This window comes from Oncorhynchus mykiss, chromosome 5, assembly GCF_013265735.2.
Source record: "Oncorhynchus mykiss isolate Arlee chromosome 5, USDA_OmykA_1.1, whole genome shotgun sequence".
Lineage (NCBI taxonomy): Eukaryota > Metazoa > Chordata > Actinopteri > Salmoniformes > Salmonidae > Oncorhynchus > Oncorhynchus mykiss.
In genome coordinates, this window is record NC_048569.1 from 40,537,197 (window position 1) to 40,563,480 (window position 26,284).

Here is a 26,284-nt window from a genome sequence, read left to right on the forward strand (position 1 = left end):
TATAACCTCACACTTTCAGTTATTATATAAATAATCTCCAAAATATTGCTATTTTTAAAACAAACCATAGAAAGTTACTTGCAATTTCAATTTAATCCACCAGAAAAGACAGAACAAATATGACAACCAATATTATGGTGAAAATGGTATAATCTTTGTAAATTATATCATAAATAGGGTTGGTGGAGTTAACCTGTTAGATCTCTAGGGGCGCTATTTCATTTTTGGATAAAAAACGTTCCCGTTTTAAGCGCGATATTTTGTCACGAAAAGATGCTCGACTATGCATATTCTTGACAGTTTTGGAAAGAAAACACTCTGAAGTTTCAGAATCTGCAAAGATTTTGTCTGTAAGTGCCCCAGAACTCATTCTACAGGCGAAACCAAGATGATGCATCACCCAGGAATTAGCAGAATTTCTGAAGCTCTGTTTTCCATTCTCTCCTTATATGGCTGTGATTGCGCAACGAATGAGCCTACACTTTCTGTCGTTCGCCCAAGGTCTTAGCAGCATTGTGACGTATTTGTAGGCATATCATTGGAAGATTGACCATAAGAGACTACATTTTCCAAGTGTCCGCCTGGTGTCCTGCGTCGAATTCGGTGCGCAATTGCCAGCTGCTTCTACTTTACCATTTGATTCAGGGGAGAAAGCATGTGTCCAAGAACGATGTATCAATGAAGAGATATGTGAAAAACACCTTGATGATTGATTCTAAACAACGTTTGCCATGTTTTCAGTCGATATTATGGAGTTAATTTGGAAAAAAAGTTTGCGTTTTGAGGACTGAATTTATGGATTTTTTTTGGTAGCCAAATGTGATGTATAAAACGGAGCTATTTCTAATACACAAGGAATCTTTTTGGAAAAACTGAGCATCTGCTATCTAACTGAGAGTATCCTCATTGAAAACATCAGAAGTTCTTCAAAGGTAAATGATTTTATTTGAACGCTTTTATGTTTTTGTTAATGTTGCGTGCTGGATGCTAACGCTAATGCTAACGGTAAATGCTAACGCGAAATGCTAACTCTAGCTAGCTACTTTTACACAAATGATTGTTTTCCTATGGTTGAGAAGCATATTTTGAAAATCTGAGATGACAGTGTTGTTTACAAAAGGCTAAGCTTGAGAGATGGCATATTTATTTCATTTCATTTGCGATTTTCATAAATAAATAGTTAACGTTGTGTTATGCTAATGAGCTTGCTGATAGATTTACACAATCCTGGATACAGGGGTTTTTTCATAGCTAAACGTGACGCAGAAAACGGAGCGATTTGTCCTAAACAAATAATCTTTCAGGAAAAACTGAACATTTGCTATCTGAGAGTCTCCTCATTGAAAACATCTGAAGTTCTTCAAAGGTAAATTATTTTTTTGAATGCTTTTCTGTTTTTGTGTAAATGTTGCCAGCTGAATGCTAATGCTAAATGCTACGTTAGCCATCAATACTGTTACACAAATGCTTGTTTTGCAATGGTTGAGAAGCATATTTTGAAAATCTGAGATGACAGTGTTGTTAACAAAAGGCTAAGCTTGAGAGCTAGCATATTTATTTCATTTCATTTGCGATTTTCATGAATAGTTAACGTTGCGTTATGGTAATGAGCTTGAGTCTGTATTCACGATCCCGGATCCGGGATGGGGAGATCAGAAAGGTTAAGAACAAACTCTTATTCACAATGACAGCCTAGGAACAGTGGGTTAAGTGCCGTGTTCAGGACGACAGATTTTTACCTTCTCAGCTCGGGGATTCGATCTAGCAACCGTTTGGTTACTTGCCCATCATTGTATTAGATCTTTTTCATTTTGAAAAATTAGCTTGAGCGACAACATTGCGTCAATGGTCAACTGGTGGCTCTCAGAGTGATATGTGCGTAATAGACAAATGCGGCCATTGTTTCTCTCGCGCCTACTAAGAAGCCAACTGACCCGGTTGATATATTATCGAATAGATAATTGAAAAACACCTTGAGGATTGATTATAAAAAACGTTTGCCATGTTTCTGTCGATATTATGGATCTAATTTGGAATATTTTTCAGAGTTGTCGTGACCTCAATTTCCGGTCGATTTCTCAGCCAAACGTGAAGAACAAAACGGAGCTATTTCGGCTACAAAAATTATCTTTATGGAAAAAAATGAACATTTGCTATCTAACTGGGAGTCTCGTGAGTGAAAACATCCGAAGCTCATCAAAGGTAAACTATATAATTTGATTGCTTTTCTGATTTTGGTGACCAAGCTGCCTGCTGCTAGCTAGGCATAATGCTATGCTAGGCTATCGATAAACTTACACAAATGCTCGTCTTGCTTTGGCTGTAAAGCATAATTTCAAAATCTGAGATGACAGGTAGATTAACAAAAGGCTAAACTGTGATTCAATATATTTCACTTGTAATTTCATGAATATGAATATTTTCTAGTAATATTTTTTATCCGTTGCGTTATGCTAATTAGTGTCAGTTGATGACAATTCTCCCGGATCCGGGAGCGGTAGTTCCAAGAGGTTTTAAGAGGCTCCTCTGTCCTCCACTCGTTACCTGTATTAATGGCACCTGTTTGAACTTGTTATCAGTATAAAAGACACCTGTCCACAGCCTCAAACAGTCACACCCCAAACTCCACTACGGCCAAGACCAAAGAGCTGTCAAAGGACACCAGAAACAAAATTGTAGACCTGCACCAGGCTGGGAAGACTGAATCTGCAATAGGTAAGCAGCTTCGTTTGAAGAAATCAACTGTGGGAGCAATTATTAGGAAATGGAAGATATACAAGACCCCTGATAATCTCCCTCGATCTGGGGCTCCACGCAAGATCTCACCCCGTGAGGTCAAAATGATCACAAGAACGGTGAGCAAAAATCCCAGAACCACACGGGGGGACCTAGTGAATGACCTGCAGAGAGCTGGGACCAAAGTAACAAAGCCTACCATCAGCAAGGGCATTGAAGATGAAACGTGGCTGGGTCTTTCAGCATGACAATGATCCCAAACACACCGCCCGGGCAACGAAGGAGTGGCTTCGTAAGAAGCATTTCAAGGTCCTGGAGTGGCCTAGCCAGTCTCCAGATCTCAACCCCATAGAAAATCTTTGGAGGGAGTTGAAAGTCCGTGTTGCCCAGCAACAGCCCCAAAATATCACTTCTCTAGAGGAGATCTGCATGGAGGAATGGGCCAAAATACCAGCAACAGTGTGTGAAAACCTTGTGAAGACTTACAGAAAACGCTTGACCTCTGTCATTGCCAACAAAGGGTATATAACAAAGAATTGAGATAAACTTTTGTTATTGACCAAATACTTATTTTCCACCATAATTTGCAAATAAATTAAAAATCCTACAATGTGATTTTCTGGATTTAAAAAAAAAAGTTTGTCTGTCATATTTGAAGTGTACCTATGATGAAAATTACAGGCCTCTCATCTTTTTAAGTGGGAGAACTTTCACAATTGGTGGCTGACTAAATACTTTTTTTGCCCCACTCTATGGGGGAAGGGAAATTAGGCAGACAATTACATTGATAAATTGTCGATTCTATCTGCAATATTAAAGCTGCTCTACACACTAAAAAAAGTTTTACAAAATAATTCTAATAATAATGTGCCTACTCTGGTCTTGGTACGTGCGCTCAAGACAACAGCTTGCAGATACAGTGCGGGTATGCTAGTCTACGTGATGACATTATTGATAATTTTAATTGTCAAATGGCAGTCACGCATCGATCATCATGTCATCAGAATCAGACCCTCACAATATACAGTTGAAGTCTGAAGTTTACATACACCTTAGCCAAATACATTTAAACTCAGTTTTTCACAATTCCTGACATTTAATCCTAGGAAATATTCCCTGTCTTAGGTCAGTTAGGATCAACACTTTATTTTAAGAATGTGAAATGTCAGAATAATAGTAGAGAGAATGATTTAAGCTTTTAATTATTTCATCACATCCCCAGTGGGTCAGAAGTTTACATGCACTCAATTAGTATTTGGAGGCATTGCTTTAAAATTGTTTAACTTGGGTCAAATGTTTTGGGTAGCCTTCCACAAGCTTCCCACAATAAGTTGGGTGAATTTTGACCCATTCCTCCTGACAGAGCTGGTGTAACTGAGTCACATTTGGAGGTCTCCTTGCTCGCACACACTTTTTCAGTTCTGCCCACAAATTTTCTATAGGATTGAGGTCAGGGCTTTGTGATGGCCACTCCAATACCTTGACTTTGTTGTCCTTAAGCCATTTTGCCACAACTTTGGAAGTATGTTTGGGGTCATTGTCCATTTGGAAGACCCATTTGCGACCAAGCTTTATCTTCCTGACTGATGTCTTGAGATGTTGCTTCAAAACACCCACGTAATTTTCCCACCTCATGATGCCATCTATTTTCTGAAGTGCACCAGTCCCTCCTGCAGCAAAGCACCCCCACAACATGATGTTGCCACCACTGTGCTTTACGGTTGGGATGGTGTTCTTCAGGCTTGCAAGCCTCCCCCTTTCTTCCTCCAAACATAATGGTAATTATGGCCAAAAAGCTATATTTTTGTTTCATTAGATCAGAGGACATTTCTCAGAAAAGTACAAAGGCTTTTTTTATGGCGGTTTTGGAGCAGTGGCTTCTTCCTTGCTGAGTGGTCATTCAGGTTATGTCGATATACAACTTGTTTTACTGTGGATATTTGTTTCCTCCAGCATCTACACAAGGTCCTTTGCAGTTGTTCTGGGATTGATTTGAACTTTACGCACCAAAGTATGTTCATCTCCAGGAGACAGAACACGTCTCCTTCCTGAGCGGTATGACAGCTGCGTGGTCCCATGGTGTTAATACTTGCGTACTATTGTTTGTACAGATGAACATAATACCTTCAGGCGTTTGGAAATTGCTCCCAAAGAAGACCAGACTTGTGGAGGTCTACAAAAACAATTCTGAGGTCTTGGCTGATTTCTTTTGATTTTCCCATGATGTCAAGCAAAGAGACACTGAGTTTGAAGGTAGACCTTGAAATACATCCACAGGTATGCCTCCAATTGACTCAAATTATGTCAATTAGCCTATCAGAAGCTTCTAAAGCCATGACATAATTTTCTGGAATTTTCCAAGCTGTTTAAAGGCACAGTCAACTAAGTGTATGTAAACTTCTGACCCACTGGAATTGTGATACAGTGAATTATAAGTTAAATAATCTGTCTGAAAACAATTGTTGGAAAAATTACTTGTGTCATGAACAAAGTAGATGTCCTAACTGACTTGCCAAAACGATAGTTTCTTAATAAGAAATTTGTCAAATATTCTCAATAATAAATGTCTGGAAAGACAACAGAACCATCAAAGTCGAGAGGAAGTTTTAATCGGAGTACGGCACATCAACTTAATTCAGATCATTGCCCACCAGAGAGAATAACGTGCTCATCCCTGTGCCACGATGCACATTTCACAGCAGAGAGACTGCAACAAGAAACTTCATTCTCAAGAGCCAACAAATATAGTAGTCAAGCATAATTCAAAGAACCAGATGCTAAAAAGCACACGCTCTGAAAGCATATAGACAACTCGTGTCTCAACACTTGGTCAATGCAGGGATAATTCCATTACAGCAATGGTAGAAAATAAACTCTTGCCAATATATACAGTGCCTTTGGAAAGTATTCGAACCCCTTGACTTTTTCCACATTCTTACGTTACAGCCTTATTCTAAACTTGATTTAAAAAACTATTTGTCCTCATCTACACACACTACTCCATAACGACAAAGAAAAAAACAGTATTTTTTTGCGCTAATTTATTCAAATAAAAAACTGAAATATCACATTTACATAAGTATTGAGACCATTTACTCAGTACTTTGTTGAAGCACCTCTGGCAGTGATCACAGCATCGAGTCTTCTTGGGTATGACGCTACAAGCTAGGCACATCTGTATTTGGGGAGTTTCTCCCATTCTTCTCTGCAGATCCTCTCAAGCTCTGTCAGGTTGGATAGGGAGCGTTGCTGCACAGCTATTTTCAGGTCTCTCCAGAGATGTTAGATCGGGTTCAAGTTCGGGCTCTGGCTGGACCACTCAAGGACATTCAAAGATTGTCCCGAAGCAACTCCTGCGTTGTCTTGGTTGTGCACTTAGAGTTGTTGTCCTGTTGGAATGTGAACCTTCACCCCAGTCTAAGGGTTCTGAGAGCTCTGGACGCTGAAATACATCCCCACAGCATGATGCTGCCACCACCATGCTTCACCATAGGGATGGTGCCAGGTTTCCTCCAGAAGTGACGCTTGGCATTCAGGCCAAAGAGTTCAATCTTGGTTTCATCGGACCAGAAAATCTTGTTTCTCATGGTCTGACAGTCTTTAGGTGCCTTTTATTTGGCAAACTCCAAGCGGGCTGTCATGTGTCTTTTACTGAGGAGTGGCTTCCGTCTTTTCCCTCTACCATAAAGGCCTTACTGGTAACGTGCTGCAGAGATGGTTATCCTTCTGGAAGATCCTCCCATCTCCACAGAGGAACTCTAGAGCTCTGTCAGAGTTAACATCGGGTTCATGGTCACCTCCCTGACCAAGGCCCTTCTTCCCCAATTGCTCAATTTGACCGGACAGTCAGCTCTAGGTAGTTAGAAACTTCTTCCATTTCAGAATGATGAGGCCACTGTGTTATTGGGGACCTTCAATGCTGCAGAAATGTTTTGGTACCCTTCCCCAGATCTGTGCCTTGACACGGAGGTCTCGGAGGTCTACGGACAATTCCTTCAACCTCATGGCTTGGTTTTTGCAATGACATACACTGTCAACTGTGGGACTTTAGACAGGTGTGTGCCTTTCCAAATCATGTCCAATCAATTGAATTTACCACAGGTGGACTCCAATCAAGCCATAGAAACATCAAGCATTGATCAATGGAAACAAAATGCACCTGAGCTGAAATTCAAGTCTCCTAGCAAATTGTCTGAATACTTATGGAAATAAGGCATTTCTGTTTTTTTATACATTTGCAAATATTTCTAAAAACCTGTTTTCGCTTTGTCATTATGGGGTATCCTGTATAGATTTCTGAGGAATTGTTTTTATTTAATCCATTTAAGAATAAGGCTGTAACGGAACAAAAAGTGGAAAAGTCTGAATAATTTCCCGAAAGGCACTGTAGGTCAAAGTAAGTGACAGAAGGGACTGTGGCTCTAGTTTCTGCCCCGAGAAATTGATCTGGCCTGATGTTCTTTTCAATGGTGTCTGGCTTCCTCCCTGGAGACAGGGAGACTGTTAGGGCCAGACCATTATGGGCTGGTCAGAAAATGTCATTATGTCATTGAGATGTGATTCTGTTGAGATCACTAGGGGTGACATGTTCGTTTCAGGGCAAAATAACCTGACTGTAAGACTTGATGATACAATACGCAGCAGCAGAGCAACAGACCATAGACTCTCCTATCAATTTCTACAGCAGTTAGGCTATTATATGTTCTGTTATAATCTCCACCCGGCAAAGCCAGAAAAGGACTGGCCACCCCTCATGGTTCCTCTCTAGGTTTCGTCCTAGGTTCTGGCCTTTCTAGGGAGTTTTTCCTAGCGACTGTGCTTCTACACCTGCATTGCTTGCCGTTTGGGGTTTTAGGCTCGATTTCTGTACAGCACTTTGAGATATCAGCTAATGTAAGAAGGGCTTTATAAATAAATTTGATTTGTTAATTAAGCTGTTCATAACACAGGAGCCTTAGATTTGGATTCAAAGATAGCTAGGACTATTTTAAATGTGATTCAAGTGTGTAAAGTCAGCACAAAATGCAAGGTAAGCATAAAAGTTGCATGTCGTCGTAGATGTTTCTTACCGATGCACACATCTATTTTGCCCTTGATGGCAGCCTCGTGGAGAGGTGTGTAGTTCCAGTTGTCCCGGGCGTTTGGGTCGGCGCCCTGACAGAGGAGCAGGCTGACCACCTCTGCGTGACCAAAGGAGCAGGCGTTATGCAAAGGGATCAAACCTCCGTCATCACAGGCGTGAACGTTGGCCCCAGTCTGAAGGAGGTGCTCCACAACATCCTTCCTCCCAAATCCTAAAAAGTGGAAAGATTGTGCAAAGTGTTTTTCCTCCTTACACAAATGGGTCTCTAAAATAGTGAAACACAACCTGTAATCATTGTTGAACATATTTTATAGTTTTTTCTGATAAGACATACTGGTTGTGTATCACATATACTAAATCAGTATGGTAAGCTGCAGGCTAAAGTTAAAAATAGACTTGGTTTCCTCCATTGTAATCGCTCCTCTTCACCCCAGCTGCCCAACTAACCCTGATTCAGATGACCATCCTACCCATGCTAGATTACGGAGACGCAATGTATAGATCGGCAGTAAGGGTGCTCTCGGACGGCTAGATGTTCTTTACCATTCGGCCATCAGATTTGCCACCAATGCTCCTTATAGGACACATCACGGCAATCTACACTCTTCTGTAAATTGGTCATCTCTGTATACCCGTCGCAAGGCCCACTGGTTGAAGCTTATCTATAAAACCCTCCTAGGCCTCACTCCCCCCCTATCTGAGATGGGTGGGTATAATTTGTGGAACATTCCAATAGGAATCTGTTCCAAAAACTTTGTAAAGTACAAGGTTGCCAACAAACAATGCATACAAAGTAACATGATCAATCCACCTAAATACCGAATAGGCATTAACTCACCATATAGCTTATTCTTAATGTTTGTCGATAGGCTACCAGAGTTACTACAGACATTTTTCAGAATAAATATGGTGAGTAAAAAACCTCATTAAAATAGCCATCTCCCTAGCCTGGTATCTTATTCTTATTGTTGGCAACCTTGTTATTTACGAAGTTTTTGGAACAAATACCCGTTGCAATGTTCCACAAATTATACCCACCCATCTGAGACATCTACTGCAGCCCTCATCCTCTACATACGACACCCGTTCTGCCAGTCACACACATTCTGTTGTTTTTTTTACCATGTCGACCTTGCAACCTTTCAGTTACTAGTCCAACGATCTAACTACTAGGCTACCTGCCACCCCTGTTAAAGGTCCCCAAAGCATACACATCCCTGGGTCGCTCCTCTTTTCAGGTCGCTGCAGCTGCAACAAACACTCAAACTGGACAGTTTTATCTCAATCTCTTCATTCAAAGACTCAATCATGGACACTCATACTGACAGTTGTGGCTGCTCGTGATGTATTGTTGTCTCTCTACCTTCTTGCCCTTTGTGCTGTTATCTGTGCCCAATAATGTTTGTACCACGTTTTCTGCCTGGAAAGGCCTGTGTGTTTTGCTTACAAATTGCTGGCTAATACAGTGCCCCCTCCCCTAGCAAAGTACCTCAACTCCACAATGACTTCATCCACGGAGTTGAGCACGATATACCTTGTCCTCTGTTTGTCCTTGTCATTTATTTGCTTAAATCCACACTTTTTAATAATACGTGCATATTAATATATACAACCACTGGAAGGTGTACTCAATATTTTTTCTCTACGGTGGAAACGCAGAACATGTTCCAATAGAATCTCAAAAAGTTTTTTTTTTTTTAAGTTAAACTCGGTGGTGGTATTTGATTAACGTTTAATTAAAAACTTAAACTATATCTTTTTTAAATCAAATAAAGAAAACGCAAGCAACAATAGAAAACAAACATTGGTACATGGTAAAGTTGTATCGAATAATTTCAATTTTTTGTTAAGTATCTAGTGCATATCAACTCGAACGAGTCGGAGGTTAATTTAAAAAACGTATCTACGATTAACTCCGTGGATGAAATCATCGCGGAGTTGAGTTACTTTACCAACCCCTCCCTGAGTCTAAATGTAGGCTAGTTGGCTCGGCATTTTCAACAAGTTAGCCTAACGTTACTTAACTAGTACGCGAAGTTTGTTAGCTAACAATTTAGCTTGCAGAAGTTAGCCTCAGAAAATGTAGCTAGTTAGTTAGCAATTTACTCAAGTAACGTTCGTTGGCTAGCTATGTTAGCTAAACAAACCAGCTCGTAGCGAACATTCGCCATCGACGTTACCTGCAGCGAAGTGTAGCGGAGTGGATTTCCGCCCAGCCATGTCCTTGGCATTCACGTTAACCGTATCCACCAGCCTCTTCACCCGCGATACGTCCCCATTACGACAGGCTTCAAACAGCTCTCTGAAAGTCCCGCAGTCGCTGCCCCCGGGGCTGCTATTGCTATCTGAGTCAGGACTAGAGCCAGCGCTGCTGCTACCCCCGGTGGTAGTGGAGCTGCTGCTGCTTAGGGCCGGGGCGGGGATATTGGGGGAGGCCGGAGTTAACTCTGGATCCCCGGCACTGTCTACTTCAGCACCCGCTAGCACCGAAATTATGCCACCACAGGGAACGGGAGGAGACTCCGGAGGAGTGAGTGAAAGAGAAATACTGCGAGGTGGCGAGCATATGCTCTGCTTTTGCTGTTGGGAAGAGCGACGAGACGCCGCCATTTTTACAGCAGTCCCACTGGCAACAAAAAAATATATTGGCTAAACTTCCTGGAAGCGGAGACGCTAATTTCCGGTTTCTAATGTCAGCAGTGAAAGTCGCCCATGAAAATATTTTTAGAACTGTCTTTCAAAACGTTTTTTTAATCGTTTTTTTTACACAGTCTATGGTTTAATCAAATTGTCTGATTAAAGAGCTTGTTATTCAATTGCCATAACAGTTTATTTTTGCTCTTTCAACCGAATAACTAGGCATGACATGGGTGAGACTTTCTCTCCTACACATGCACAGCAAATTCAATGGTTTTATAACTTCCATGGTCTGATATCTTATGTTTTTAGTGTCAGAGACAATAGTGTGTATAACTTCTAACAGCTACTATAGCTATATTATAATCAACCTTTACATTTTTTGCACTGTACGCAACCCTCAAAATAGCAGAAATAGACTGTCATATATGCTAAGGAAGATTCATTTCACTGAACACAATTTCCCTCTCGTCTGTGAAATTCAGTGTGCACGTACTGCACGATGAGTCATCCACAGTATTTCCCTATGCAGATCACATTTTTCACTTAATCTAAAGTAGCCTGAATCACCAGCAGGCAGGACTGCCTGTACTGATATTGAAATGGACGAGAATATGAAACATATCTAACAGGCAAAATCAGTTTCAGAAAAAAAAAACACTTTATTGCATGACTTAAATAGAAAATTACATTTTCAATGAGCAGTTGAATTCAGTGTCAGTCAGGTTGGCCTGATTACTTTTTCTGCCTTGACATTCAGAGCCTTGCAAATTACATATGAAAAAATGAAAGCTATTTGAATAACTATAGTCTATAGTGACAATGGTGAAAATGTACATTCTGCAACCATTCCGGTCTTACCCATTTCAACATTGTAAGCCTATGGTTTTTTGGCGTGTATAAGGTACAATTATGGGAGAAGTACTCTTGACCTGGAGTGCTGGGAAACACACAGGGAAGAAAATGTACTCAACACAGATAAAGGACTTGGAATATGTGCCCTGCTTCTTCTATTACTGAACAGATAAAGAAAATGACTCATGTGCAGGGTGACACCCAGTGGAGAACCGTGGCAAAAACAGGAATGTTCCTGAAGACACTGGAGCTCCAAGTGGCAGGATAAACACTGAGCAAAAATATAAACGCAACATGTAGTGTTAATCACATGTTTCATGAGCTGAAATAAAAAAAATACCTGAAAGTTTCCATACACATAAAAAGCTTATTTCTCTCAAATGCATACATTTGTTTACATTTCTGTTAGTGAGCATTTCTCCTTTGCCAAGATAATCCAGCCACCTGACAGGTGTGGCATATCAAGAAGCTGATTAAGCAGCATGATCATGACACAGGTGCACATTGTGCTGGGGGCAATAAAAGGCCACTTTAAAATGTGCAGTTTTGTCACACAACACAATGCCACAGATGTCTCAGGTTTTGAGGGAGCATGCAATTGGCATGCTAACTGCAGGAATGTCCACCAGAACTGTTGTCAGAGAATATAATTATAATTTCTCTACCACAAACTGCCTCCAACGTCGTTTTTGAGAATATGGCTGTACGTCCAATGTTGCGTTTATATTTTTGTTCAGCATAAAAGCTGTGAAACTCCCACTGCTGAGACAGAAACCAATGCAACCAATACAGTGCCATCTCAGAGCAAGAAGATTCAACATTGACTGAAGATGCTGTGCTCCCAGGAAGCTCCACATCGATGCACCAAATAATCCATTATCTGCTGAGGAGTAGGTGGCTGAGAGAGTGGTGCCCATCAACTGTAGCCTGCATGTGACAATGCAACAATCCCTCAACTCACAGACAGAGGGCAGCACCACAGAAGACAGCACCACAGACACACAGGAAAATGAATAGACAGGCTTCTAATCTTGTCTTTGTTTTTTTGTCATATGTTTTTTTATAACATCTCTGGAATTATGTCTTATATGTTTAGTTTTGTGACCCAATAAAAATGTGCAAAATATATGTTTTTTTGTGTACCAACAAAAAGCACAAAGGTTTTAACTTATTTCACATACAATATTTAAGTCACAGTCTTTATCAAGTAATTGAAAAGGACCTGCTGTAACCCTAACAAAGGTCTGTGAAAACCCAGATATCTTATGTCAGGCTTCCCCCAACTGGCAGTCTGTGGGCCAAATTATTTTATACTTTTTTTGTTTTTTTGTAAACCAACGGACGTAAAAGCCTGTAAAAACTCCAGCAAATCATCTCCAAGTTATTTACATTTTGGAAATCTATTACAAAGTATTACCACGTACGCTGAGTATACCAAACATTAGGAATACCCATTACCCTCAGAACAGCCTCAATTCGTTGGGGCATGGACTCTACAAGGTGTCAAATGTTGACTTCAATGCTTCCCACAGTTGTGTCAAGTTGGCTGGATGTCCTTTGGATGGTGGACCATTCCAGATACACATAGGAAACTGTTGAGCATGAAAAGCCCAGCAACATTGTAGTTCTTGACACAAACTGGTACCGCTGGCACCTACTACCATACCCTGTTCAAAGGCAATTAAATCTTTTGTCTCACCAATTCACCCTCGGAATGGCACACATAAACAATCCATGTGTCAATTGTCTCAAGGCTTAAAAATCCTTCTTTAACTTGTCTCCTCACCTTCATCTACACTGATTGAAGTGGATTTAACAATTGACATCAACAAGGGATCATAGCTTTAACCTGGATTCACCTGGTCAGTCTATGTCATGGAAAGAGCAGGTGTTCTTATGTTTTTGTTTACTCAGTGTTAGCAGATGTGTGGAAACAGGGACGGAACATAGTGTAAAAGGCGATTGGTTTGTCTGTGCAGATTAAGATAGCCCGAGGATGATAGCACAAGGGGTTAACCACGTGTTTTGTCACAGTCCACACTATAATGTTAGGCTTTTAACTGACTTGCCTAGTAAATAAAATGTGCTCTTTCCTGCAAGTTTCCATACAGCTGACTTCCTGCAGATAGTAAATCCAACGGATGTCTCACATGCTGCTGTCACACTCAAACGGATCTTAGCTATACGTCCAGTCTAATGACTAAGTCACACAAAGGCAAGTTTTTATCATGTTAGAAAAAACACTAGCCTATGACAAGAGACAATTTTTTAAGTAGTAAAGTGGGATAGCAAGACTAATTTAGTAATTTTCCACAACAGTACAAATTAGTTGTAATTATGTTCCGGGGCCCTGACCATCCGCTCAAGAAAAAATCGTCCCGTGGCTGAATTTAGTTGATGATCCCTGTCTCGTGTCATAGTCCTGATTTAGATTCAGCCCTCTAGCTGCTCCTTCAAAAGTGTCACGCCCTGACCTTAGAGAGCCGTTTTATTTCTCTATTTGGTTAGGTCAGGGTGTGATTTGGGTGGGCATTCTAGTTGGTCTGTTTCTTTGTTGGCCGGGGATGGCTCACAATCAGAGGCAGCTGTCTATCGTTGTCTCTGATTGGGAATCATACTTAGGCAGCCTTTTTCCCCACATGTGTCTGTGGGTAATTATTTATTTTCTGTGAGTGTTTGAGTGCGCCACGGTTGCGACACGGTCTGTTTCTGTTTACCTGTTTTTTTGTGAAGATTTCACTTCGATTAAAGATGTGGAATTACATGGACGCTGTGCCTTGGCTCATTTATGACAGGGAGTTTGAAGACAGCGAACGTGACACAAAGGCTCAGTGTGTTTCATCTGATGCCATGGTATAGGAAGACAGTAACTCCTTCTTCTCATATAGCAACTTCCTGTATGTTCCTTAACATTTATTGATCGGACATGGCATTAATCTGTGTCCAGATCAAGTTTCCTTTGAAATATTTAATTAACTTGGAGAAGTTGCTGGAAATAGGGTCTTAGCTGTTTTTGTACATTCAAATCGAGCATATTATTACATTATAGATTGTGACTCATTGTGCACACTATGAATACACACTATGAATAATTTTTGGGTCGTGTGATGTTCTCTCAACAAACACAACACTATATTTAAAGACAGAGTAAGGAAGCAATGTTGTCAGTGGGTGTCAATTTCAGAGTCACATCCAAGAAGATGGTTGAGGGAAATTGAATACTGACTCAAGCTACATTATTACAATGTTAATACATTTACTACATGTCATATCAATAAGGGGAAGGGCACTTGTAATTCCTTTTATGTCTGTATCACTTTTAAGGCAGAACCATATGTTATAACTGTTATCCTCATAAGTACAGTGATTTCAGGAAAACTTTGGATGTGTTGTCATGGGGGAAAGGTTATTCATGGACAGAAATGACAGCATGACAAAGCAGCTGTTGTAGATTACTTGCTCACTTTGGAGGCTACTCTTATTTAAAGGACGTTATGTGGCCCTGCGACTCTGACCTGCTTCAGCGGCCACTCTGTAAATAGAACAACGATATATCCCTAAGGCATTTGGCAGTCAGACTGCACTATTACCCAGGGCTTGTTTTGGAGAATGACAAAAGTTGCGTAGTCATAACACTCAGACGTTGGAGTCGGAGGAATGCTACTGGAACTTTCCATTGGACAGTATAAAAGCTGTGAGCCCTAGTCTGCTGGGGACAGAAGCTCGCGGAGACACAATCAGGGAGAAGAGACCAACTAGCAGAAACGACGCAGATTCGATTTTGAATATGCTTTGCCCCAGCATGATGCAGTCTTCCCTCAACCCAATGAGCCCAATGGGCCCCTTCATGGACTTCCACTGGCCTGTCCGCAGCCTCTGGCCAGAGACCCGGCCTCTCTTCTTCCAGATGGAGCAGGAAATGATGCGAAACATGCAGGAGATGAGGCACAATATGGAATATATGCAACGACTCCACCAAAAGATTTTCGAAGACATTGATGGCCCATTATCTTTAACTGACTTCAAGCCCATCGCTTTCCAGATGGGGAAAGAAAACAACCGCTTTGCCCTGACACTGGACACTAAAGACTTTTCTCCAGCGGATCTGTCTGTCAAGCAGGTGGGCAGGAAGCTGAGAGTCAGTGGGAAGACGGAGAAGAAGCAGGACGACGGGAAAGGCTCCTTCTCTTACAGATGCCAGGAGTTTAAACAGGAGTTTGACTTGCCTGAAGGGGTGAATCCTGAGACAGTCACCTGCTCTTTGAATGATGGACAGCTACAGATTCAGGCACCAAAAGTGGCTGCTGTGACGGAAAGCAATGAGAGAGTGGTTCCTATCACTTGTTCATCAGCATTAACATCACCCGGGGCTGCCACTGAGAGCACTGCTGTGGAGGCAGAGCCCAAGAAGGACTGATTACGATGACTCATTCATGATATTGCTGTAACCATTCATTTTATGTTTGGAAAATAAAAATAACTCCCATGAATACCATCATTTCTGTACTATCTCAATGAAATAACTATTTTGTCAAATTTGATGAATTCAACGTCAATAATTATCAATGGCATGGAATGTAAAGCCAATATTTTAGCATGTTCAATAAAGTTTTTTTTTAAATTGTGTCCCTGGAGTGGGTATGCTGGGTATTCCCTGGCCTGGTTTTGCTGCCATTTCAATACATGTCTTGAAAATCAATTAGTGGATTGAAAGACTATGTTTTGATATTATAACAGAGTTGAGTTTTATAAGAGTAATGTAGTTAGTCAAAATGAGCGCAAACAGGTTCCGGGTACATATGTACTGTATGGTCTGTGTGTGTCTATGTTAGTGTCATATTCACACTCTTCAAACTACGCTAGAGAATGTCTGAGGGTCACAGGAGTTGAGTGGTAGTAGTGTTCCCACCAGTCACCATGATATCGCTGAAGAGACCCTGCCATATCTGAACTATTTCTCAACACAATGTAAGTAAAACATTATGAGGAGTGTAAATACTCTACATCAAAAAGGTGACCAACCAGGAAATGATCCCAGGACATGAACATGTAATTGAAATGAAAGGTCTGGTGAGGTTTTAATGAACTTACAGGATTTTCCTGATTAAGTCAATAATGATTTCCTTATACATGAACAAAAATATGGGCTTGGATCCATCCAAAATGTTAAATATAGTTTCCTCTAGCTAGCATACTTGGTGGGTGGCAGGGTAGCCAAGTGGTTAGAGCATTGGACTAGTAACCGTAAGGTTGCAAGTTCAAACCCCCGAGCTGACAAGGTACAAATCTGTCATTCTGCCCCTGAAAAGGCACTGTTCCTAGGCAGTCATTGAAAATTAGAATTTGTTGTTAATTGACTTGCCTATTTAAAAAATACTGTAATATTATCTTTAATTTCAACGAGGGAATTGAACAACTCTATTAGAAGTGTACTGAACATTTTATTGTGTAACAAAACGACAGAAAGACATTATTTCAGAGACAATCTAATAAAAACATGTAACATTTAGAGAATTAATTAGCAAAACAAGATAGTCTATGAATAATACTTGAGGCCAGGCTTTAGGCAATATGTATTTTGTCCATAGACAATTGATACTTGTGTGTGTCTGTGGTTCTGTCTTCTGTGGTGCTGCCCTCTGTCTGTGAGCTGAGGGAGTGAGGCATCTTCACATTGAGGCAACAGATAATGAGCACCACTCTCCCAGCTACCTCCTCCTCAGCAGAAAAGGGATTATTTGGTGCATCAATGTGGAAAGTTCATTTTTGATGAGAAATAATGGTGAGCCAGGGAGCAGGTGACTGTCTCAGGATTCACCCCTTCAGGCAAATATAACTCTTGTCTGAACTCTTGGCATCTGTAAGAGTAGGAGCTTTCCCCATCACCCAGCTTCTTCTCCGTTTTCCCACTGACTTTCAGCTTCCTGCCCAACTGCTTGACAGACAGCTCCTCTGGGGAAAAGTCTTTAGTGTCCAGTGTCAGGGCAAAGCCCTCTCCATCTTTATCCAGCTTGTAGGAGACTGGTTGGATGGCCAAACAAACATTCCTGTCATTGCCATAGTTCTCCACTGGGTGACACACTGAAGGGGAAGTGGTGACGTCACTCCAGCCAGCTTCTAAATCAGGTAGTTCAGTAACAAGCTGGATGGAGTCCACAGTCCTGAGATATTAGTGGTGCTGTATTTAAAGCAGGTCACCTTTTATTGGTTTCACTGGTGAATGATTCACTTAACTTAAATATATTTATGACTTTTAAAAGTATTTTGAACCATATTGCTTTTCACATTTACAGTATTGATGGATCATTTGCAATGCATATTCTGTAACATGCAATAGTATCAGCAAAGTCGAACAAAATTGGACAAAAGATCACAAGCTACGTTTTAAAGAGTTTTCACCACAGGCGTCATTGCAAGAAAGGTCCAAATGTAATTGAACACATTCTAAAATAATCCACGGAGAAATCATATTTTTTAGAAAGAAATTCAGATTGTACAGCATTATGAAATTGGTCATGTGTCGATTTTATGTTCCTATAACATTGTTGAAAACGGAAAAAATGTTTGTCTGGCATTATGTTTATCATATATTTACATCTGTTTTTTAATAACTAAAAACAATATTTTCTAGTTGTGGAAACTATTCACTCACATTCAATGATCTAAAACAGGACACTTGCTCAAAAAGGCCTACATTGCAAATCCTGACAAGTCCACATGACATTTGTTTTCAGAAGTCAGGTTTATAAACATGTCATAAACATGTTAGAATCAGAACATTTTCAGGAGAGAGCTTTTTGAAAATTGGATTTATTGAAAATGATCATTGAAAAATGTCAGGCCAGTGAGCCTTTTGGAATGTTAACTTTTGATGAGAAATAAAGGTCATTATGTTGATATCCGTTGAAGAGATCATAACAACTGCAATATTCTGTCAAATGGTATATTTTATTGATTAAATTAAAAAGCATATCATATTGATTGTTACAAGATATGAAATGTAAATGCATACAGTTTCATAACATGAAAAATATGTATTAGAAAATGTTTCATCCAGTGAAATAAAAATCAGTCCTCTTGTGAAATGGTGTTCTCTTGTTTCTTCTGTGTGTCGGTGATGCTTCCCTCTGTCTTTGACAGGAATTGTGGGGTTTTCACATCCAGGCTACAGTTGATGGGCACCACTCTCTCTGCCACCTCATCCTCACAAGATAATGGATTCTTTGGTGCCTGAATGTGGAGCTTCCCGTCATGAGCCAGGGAGCAGGTGACTGTCTCAGGATTCACCCCTTCAGGCAGATCAAACTCTTGTCTGAACTCTTGGCATCTGTACGAGTAGGAGCCTTCCCCATCATCCAGCTTCTTCTCTGTCTTCCCACTGACTTTCAGCTTCCTGCCCACCTGCTTGACAGACAGCTCCTCTGGGGAAAAGTCTTTAGTGTCCAGTGTCAGGGCAAAGCCCTCTCCATCTTTATCATGCTTGTAGGAGACTGGTTGGATGGTCAAAGAGGACGGGACATTGTCCAACTCTTCAAAGATCTGCTGCTGGAGTTTTGCCATAAGCTCCAGACTGCTCTTGATCTCTAGCAGGTTTCTCTGTAGTAGATCCCGCTGGCTGAGAAGAGGTCGGACCTCTGGCCATAGACTGCGCACAGGCCAGTAGAAGTCCATCAATGGGCTGAGGGAAGACTGGAATCCTCGGGAACACAGCATCTTCAGTCAATGTTGAGTGTTGAGTCTTGTGTGCTCAGTGTTGGATGTATTGGTTTCTGTCTCGGCAGGGGAAGTTTCACAGCTTTTATATGCTGCCACTTGGAGCTCCAGTGTCTTCAGGAACTTTCCTGTCATTTCCACAGTTCTCCACTGGGTGACACACTGCAGGGAAGTGGTGACGTCACTCCAGCCAGCTTCTAAATCAGGTAGTTCAGTAACAAGCTGGATGGAGTCCACAGTCCTGAGATATTAGTGGTGCTGTACTTAAAGCAGGTCACCTTTTATTGGTTTCGCTGATGAATGATTCACTTAACTTAAATATATTTATGACTTTTAAAAGTATTTTGAACCATATTGCTTTTCACATTTACAGTATTGATGGATCATTTGCAATGCATATTCTGTGACATGCAATAGTATCAGCAAAGTCGAACAAAATTGGACAAAAGATCACAAGCTACGTTTTAAAGAGTTTTCACCACAGGCGTCATTGCAAGAAAGGTCCAAATGTAATTGAACACATTCTAAAATAATCCACGGAGAAATCATATTTTTTAGAAAGAAATTCAGATTGTACAGCATTATGAAATTGGTCATGTGTCGATTTTATGTTCCTATAACATTGTTGAAAACGGAAAAAATGTTTGTCTGGCATTATGTTTATCATATATTTACATCTGTTTTTTAATAACTAAAAACAATATTTTCTAGTTGTGGAAACTATTCACTCACATTCAATGATCTAAAACAGGACACTTGCTCAAAAAGGCCTACATTGCAAATCCTGACAAGTCCACATGACATTTGTTTTCAGAAGTCAGGTTTATAAACATGTCATAAACATGTTAGAATCAGAACATTTTCAGGAGAGAGCTTTTTGAAAATTGGATTTATTGAAAATGATCATTGAAAAATGTCAGGCCAGTGAGCCTTTTGGAATGTTAACTTTTGATGAGAAATAAAGGTCATTATGTTGATATCCGTTGAAGAGATCATAACAACTGCAATATTCTGTCAAATGGTATATTTTATTGATTAAATTAAAAAGCATATCATATTGATTGTTACAAGATATGAAATGTAAATGCATACAGTTTCATAACATGAAAAATATGTATTAGAAAATGTTTCATCCAGTGAAATAAAAATCAGTCCTCTTGTGAAATGGTGTTCTCTTGTTTCTTCTGTGTGTCGGTGATGCTTCCCTCTGTCTTTGACAGGAATTGTGGGGTTTTCACATCCAGGCTACAGTTGATGGGCACCACTCTCTCTGCCACCTCATCCTCACAAGATAATGGATTCTTTGGTGCCTGAATGTGGAGCTTCCCGTCATGAGCCAGGGAGCAGGTGACTGTCTCAGGATTCACCCCTTCAGGCAGATCAAACTCTTGTCTGAACTCTTGGCATCTGTACGAGTAGGAGCCTTCCCCATCATCCAGCTTCTTCTCTGTCTTCCCACTGACTTTCAGCTTCCTGCCCACCTGCTTGACAGACAGCTCCTCTGGGGAAAAGTCTTTAGTGTCCAGTGTCAGGGCAAAGCCCTCTACATCTTTATCATGCTTGTAGGAGACTGGTTGGATGGTCAAAGAGGACGGGACATTGTCCAACTCTTCAAAGATCTGCTGCTGGAGTTTTGCCATAAGCTCCAGACTGCTCTTGATCTCTAGCAGGTTTCTCTGTAGTAGATCCCGCTGGCTGAGAAGAGGTCGGACCTCTGGCCATAGACTGCGCACAGGCCAGTAGAAGTCCATCAATGGGCTGAGGGAAGACTGGAATCCTCGGGAACACAGCATCTTCAGTCAATGTTGAGTGTTGAGTCTTGTGTGCTCAGTGTTGGATGTATTGGTTTCTGTCTCGGCAGGGGAAGTTTCACAGCTTTTATATGCTGCCACTTGGAGCTCCAGTGTCTTCAGGAACTTTCCTGTCATTTCCACAGTTCTCCACTGGGTGACACACTGCAGGGAAGTGGTGACGTCACTCCAGCCAGCTTCTAAATCAGGTAGTTCAGTAACAAGCTGGATGGAGTCCACAGTCCTGAGATATTAGTGGTGCTGTACTTAAAGCAGGTCACCTTTTATTGGTTTCGCTGATGAATGATTCACTTAACTTAAATATATTTATGACTTTTAAAAGTATTTTGAACCATATTGCTTTTCACATTTACAGTATTGATGGATCATTTGCAATGCATATTCTGTGACATGCAATAGTATCAGCAAAGTCGAACAAAATTGGACAAAAGATCACAAGCTACGTTTTAAAGAGTTTTCACCACAGGCGTCATTGCAAGAAAGGTCCAAATGTAATTGAACACATTCTAAAATAATCCACGGAGAAATCATATTTTTTAGAAAGAAATTCAGATTGTACAGCATTATGAAATTGGTCATGTGTCGATTTTATGTTCCTATAACATTGTTGAAAACGGAAAAAATGTTTGTCTGGCATTATGTTTATCATATATTTACATCTGTTTTTTAATAACTAAAAACAATATTTTCTAGTTGTGGAAACTATTCACTCACATTCAATGATCTAAAACAGGACACTTGCTCAAAAAGGCCTACATTGCAAATCCTGACAAGTCCATATGACATTTGTTTTCAGAAGTCAGGTTTATAAACATGTCATAAACATGTTAGAATCAGAACATTTTCAGGAGAGCTTTTTGAAAATTGGATTTATTGAAAATGATCATTGAAAAATGTCAGGCCAGTGAGCCTTTTGGAATGTTAACTTTTGATGAGAAATAAAGGTCATTATGTTGATATCCGTTGAAGAGATCATAACAACTGCAATATTCTGTCAAATGGTATATTTTATTGATTAAATTAAAAAGCATATCATATTGATTGTTACAAGATATGAAATGTAAATGCATACAGTTTCATAACATGAAAAATATGTATAAGAAAATGTTTTATCCAGTGAAATAAAAATCAGTCCTCTTGTGAAATGGTGTTCTCTTGTTTCTTCTGTGTGTCGGTGATGCTTCCCTCTGTCTTTGACATGAATTGTGGGGTTTTCACATCCAGGCTACAGTTGATGGGCACCACTCTCTCTGCCACCTCATCCTCACAAGATAATGGATTCTTTGGTGCCTGAATGTGGAGCTTCCCGTCATGAGCCAGGGAGCAGGTGACTGTCTCAGGATTCACCCCTTCAGGCAGATCAAACTCTTGTCTGAACTCTTGGCATCTGTAAGAATAGGAGCCTTCCCCATCATCCAGCTTCTTCTCTGTCTTCCCACTGACTTTCAGCTTCCTGCCCACCTGCTTGACAGACAGCTCCTCTGGGGAAAAGTCTTTAGTGTCCAGTGTCAGGGCAAAGCCCTCTCCATCTTTATCATGCTTGTAGGAGACTGGTTGGATGGTCAAAGAGGACGGGACATTGTCCAACTCTTCAAAGATCTGCTGCTGGAGTTTTGCCATAAGCTCCAGACTGCTCTTGATCTCTAGCAGGTTTCTCTGTAATAGATCCCGCTGGCTGAGAAGAGGTCGGACCTCTGGCCATAGACTGCGCACAGGCCAGTAGAAGTCCATCAATGGGCTGAGGGAAGACTGGAATCCTCGGGAACACAGCATCTTCAGTCAATGTTGAGTGTTGAGTCTTGTGTGCTCAGTGTTGGATGTATTGGTTTCTGTCTCGGCAGGGGAAGTTTCACAGCTTTTATATGCTGCCACTTGGAGCTCCAGTGTCTTCAGGAACTTTCCTGTCATTTCCACAGTTCTCCACTGGGTGACACACTGCAGGGAAGTGGTGACGTCACTCCAGCCAGCTTCTAAATCAGGTAGTTCAGTAACAAGCTGGATGGAGTCCACAGTCCTGAGATATTAGTGGTGCTGTACTTAAAGCAGGTCACCTTTTATTGGTTTCACTGATGAATGATTCACTTAACTTAAATATATTTATGACTTTTAAAAGTATTTTGAACCATATTGCTTTTCACATTTACAGTATTGATGGATCATTTGCAATGCATATTCTGTGACATGCAATAGTATCAGCAAAGTCGAACAAAATTGGACAAAAGATCACACGCTACGTTTTAAAGAGTTTTCACCACAGGCGTCATTGCAAGAAAGGTCCAAATGTAATTGAACACATTCTAAAATAATCCACGGAGAAATCATATTTTTTAGAAAGAAATTCAGATTGTACAGCATTATGAAATTGGTCATGTGTCGATTTTATGTTCCTATAACATTGTTGAAAATTGAAAAATGTTTGTCTGGCATTATGTTTATCATATATTTACGTCTGTTTTTTAATAACTAAAAACAATATTTTCTAGTTGTGGAAACTATTCACTCACATTCAATGATCTAAAACAGGACACTTGCTCAAAAAGGCCTACATTGCAAATCCTGACAAGTCCACATGACATTTGTTTTCAGAAGTCAGGTTTATAAACATGTCATAAACATGTTAGAATCAGAACATTTTCAGGAGAGAGCTTTTTGAAATTTGGATTTATTGAAAATGATAATTGAAAAATGTCAGGCCAGTGAGCCTTTTGGAATGTTAACTTTTGATGAGAAATAAAGGTCATTATGTTGATATCCGTTGAAGAGATCATAACAACTGCAATATTCTGTCAAATGGTATATTTTATTGATTAAATTAAAAAGCATATCATATTGATTGTTACAAGATATGAAATGTAAATGCATACAGTTTCATAACATGAAAAATATGTATTAGAAAATGTTTCATCCAGTGAAATAAAAATCAGTCCTCTTGTGAAATGGTGTTCTCTTGTTTCTTCTGTGTGTCGGTGATGCTTCCCTCTGTCTTTGACAGGAATTGTGGGGTTTTCACATCCAGGCTACAGTTGATGGGCACCACTCTCTCTGCCACCTCATCCTCACAAGATAATGGATTCTTTGGTGCCTGAATGTGGAGCTTCCCGTCATGAGCCAGGGAGCAGGTGACTGTCTCAGGATTCACCCCTTCAGGCAGATCAAACTCTTGTCTGAACTCTTGGCATCTGTAAGAATAGGAGCCTTCCCCATCATCCAGCTTCTTCTCTGTTTTCCCACTGACTTTCAGCTTCCTGCCCACCTGCTTGACAGACAGCTCCTCTGGGGAAAAGTCTTTAGTGTCCAGTGTCAGGGCAAAGCCCTCTCCATCTTTATCATGCTTGTAGGAGACTGGTTGGATGGTCAAAGAGGACGGGACATTGTCCAACTCTTCAAAGATCTGCTGCTGGAGTTTTGCCATCAGATCCAGACTGCTCTTGATCTCTAGCAGGTTTCTCTGTAATAGATCCCGCTGGCTGAGAAGAGGTCGGACCTCTGGCCATAGACTGCGCACAGGCCAGTAGAAGTCCATCAATGGGCTGAGGGAAGACTGGAATCCTCGGGAACACAGCATCTTCAGTCAATGTTGAGTGTTGAGTCTTGTGTGCTCAGTGTTGGATGTATTGGTTTCTGTCTCGGCAGGGGAAGTTTCACAGCTTTTATATGCTGCCACTTGGAGCTCCAGTGTCTTCAGGAACTTTCCTGTCATTTCCACAGTTCTCCACTGGGTGACACACTGCAGGGAAGTGGTGACGTCACTCCAGCCAGCTTCTAAATCAGGTAGTTCAGTAACAAGCTGGATGGAGTCCACAGTCCTGAGATATTAGTGGTGCTGTACTTAAAGCAGGTCACCTTTTATTGGTTTCACTGATGAATGATTCACTTAACTTAAATATATTTATGACTTTTAAAAGTATTTTGAACCATATTGCTTTTCACATTTACAGTATTGATGGATCATTAGCAATGCATATTCTGTGACATGCAATAGTATCAGCAAAGTCGAACAAAATTGGACAAAAGATCACAAGCTACGTTTTAAAGAGTTTTCACCACAGGCGTCACTGCAAGAAAGGTCCAAATGTAATTGAACACATTCTAAAATAATCCACGGAGAAATCATATTTTGAAGAAAAGAAATTCAGATTGTACAGCATTATGAAATTGGTCATGTGTCGATTTTATGTTCCTATAACATTGTTGAAAACGGAAAAAATGTTTGTCTGGCATTATGTTTATCATATATTTACATCTGTTTTTTAATAACTAAAAACAATATTTTCTAGTTGTGGAAACTATTCACTCACATTCAATGATCTAAAACAGGACACTTGCTCAAAAAGGCCTACATTGCAAATCCTGACAAGTCCACATGACATTTGTTTTCAGAAGTCAGGTTTATAAACATGTCATAAACATGTTAGAATCAGAACATTTTCAGGAGAGCTTTTTGAAAATTGGATTTATTGAAAATGATCATTGAAAAATGTCAGGCCAGTGAGCCTTTTGGAATGTTAACTTTTGATGAGAAATAAAGGTCATTATGTTGATATCCGTTGAAGAGATCATAACAACTGCAATATTCTGTAAAATTTTATATTTTATTGATTAAATTAAAAAGCATATCATATTGATTGTTACAAGATATGAAATGTAAATGCATACAGTTTCATAACATGAAAAATATGTATTAGAAAATGTTTCATCCAGTGAAATAAAAATCAGTCCTCTTGTGAAATGGTGTTCTCTTGTTTCTTCTGTGTGTCGGTGATGCTTCCCTCTGTCTTTGACAGGAATTGTGGGGTTTTCACATCCAGGCTACAGTTGATGGGCACCACTCTCTCTGCCACCTCATCCTCACAAGATAATGGATTCTTTGGTGCCTGAATGTGGAGCTTCCCGTCATGAGCCAGGGAGCAGGTGACTGTCTCAGGATTCACCCCTTCAGGCAGATCAAACTCTTGTCTGAACTCTTGGCATCTGTACGAGTAGGAGCCTTCCCCATCATCCAGCTTCTTCTCTGTCTTCCCACTGACTTTCAGCTTCCTGCCCACCTGCTTGACAGACAGCTCCTCTGGGGAAAAGTCTTTAGTGTCCAGTGTCAGGGCAAAGCCCTCTCCATCTTTATCATGCTTGTAGGAGACTGGTTGGATGGTCAAAGAGGACGGGACATTGTCCAACTCTTCAAAGATCTGCTGCTGGAGTTTTGCCATAAGCTCCAGACTGCTCTTGATCTCTAGCAGGTTTCTCTGTAGTAGATCCCGCTGGCTGAGAAGAGGTCGGACCTCTGGCCATAGACTGCGCACAGGCCAGTAGAAGTCCATCAATGGGCTGAGGGAAGACTGGAATCCTCGGGAACACAGCATCTTCAGTCAATGTTGAGTGTTGAGTCTTGTGTGCTCAGTGTTGGATGTATTGGTTTCTGTCTCGGCAGGGGAAGTTTCACAGCTTTTATATG

General features: G+C 40.5%; 7 protein-coding genes across 10 annotated transcripts in view; 1 reads left to right on the forward strand and 6 right to left on the reverse strand.

The window, feature by feature from the left end:
- LOC110523807 (poly [ADP-ribose] polymerase tankyrase-1) overlaps nt 1-10,472 on the reverse strand; it is a 113,736-nt gene extending 103,264 nt beyond the window's left edge. For all 4 annotated transcript variants that reach the window (XM_021602843.2, XM_021602840.2, XM_021602842.2 and 1 more), the window contains exons 1-2: nt 10,000-10,472; nt 7,806-8,030 (exon numbers count right to left, since the gene is read on the reverse strand). In XM_021602843.2, the coding sequence (XP_021458518.2) occupies nt 7,806-8,030; nt 10,000-10,429 (655 nt within the window). In that variant the 5' untranslated portion in view covers nt 10,430-10,472. The remainder of the gene's footprint in view (nt 1-7,805; nt 8,031-9,999) is intronic.
- Nucleotides 10,473-14,967: 4,495 nt separating this feature from the next.
- LOC110523808 (heat shock protein beta-11) lies at nt 14,968-15,932 on the forward strand. The gene has a single exon (XM_021602844.2). It carries the CDS (start codon nt 15,099-15,101, stop codon nt 15,726-15,728), a length of 630 nt encoding a protein of 209 aa, XP_021458519.2. The 5' UTR covers nt 14,968-15,098; the 3' UTR covers nt 15,729-15,932.
- A 2,308-nt stretch (nt 15,933-18,240) lies between these two features.
- Nucleotides 18,241-19,081, reverse strand: LOC110515957 (heat shock protein 30-like). The gene has a single exon (XM_021594659.2). The coding sequence runs from the start codon at nt 19,022-19,024 to the stop codon at nt 18,380-18,382; it is 645 nt and encodes a 214-aa protein (XP_021450334.2). The 5' UTR covers nt 19,025-19,081; the 3' UTR covers nt 18,241-18,379.
- A 952-nt stretch (nt 19,082-20,033) lies between these two features.
- LOC110523810 (heat shock protein 30-like) lies at nt 20,034-20,872 on the reverse strand. The gene has a single exon (XM_021602847.2). It carries the CDS (start codon nt 20,815-20,817, stop codon nt 20,173-20,175), a length of 645 nt encoding a protein of 214 aa, XP_021458522.2. The 5' UTR covers nt 20,818-20,872; the 3' UTR covers nt 20,034-20,172.
- A 952-nt stretch (nt 20,873-21,824) lies between these two features.
- On the reverse strand, nt 21,825-22,665 carry LOC118964590 (heat shock protein 30-like). The gene has a single exon (XM_036977488.1). It carries the CDS (start codon nt 22,606-22,608, stop codon nt 21,964-21,966), a length of 645 nt encoding a protein of 214 aa, XP_036833383.1. The 5' UTR covers nt 22,609-22,665; the 3' UTR covers nt 21,825-21,963.
- Nucleotides 22,666-23,616: 951 nt separating this feature from the next.
- LOC118964591 (heat shock protein 30-like) lies at nt 23,617-24,458 on the reverse strand. Its single transcript, XM_036977489.1, has one exon. It carries the CDS (start codon nt 24,398-24,400, stop codon nt 23,756-23,758), a length of 645 nt encoding a protein of 214 aa, XP_036833384.1. The 5' UTR covers nt 24,401-24,458; the 3' UTR covers nt 23,617-23,755.
- A 953-nt stretch (nt 24,459-25,411) lies between these two features.
- Nucleotides 25,412-26,249, reverse strand: LOC110523813 (heat shock protein 30). Its single transcript, XM_021602848.2, has one exon. It carries the CDS (start codon nt 26,190-26,192, stop codon nt 25,548-25,550), a length of 645 nt encoding a protein of 214 aa, XP_021458523.2. The 5' UTR covers nt 26,193-26,249; the 3' UTR covers nt 25,412-25,547.
- Between the last annotated feature and the right edge of the window lie 35 nt (nt 26,250-26,284).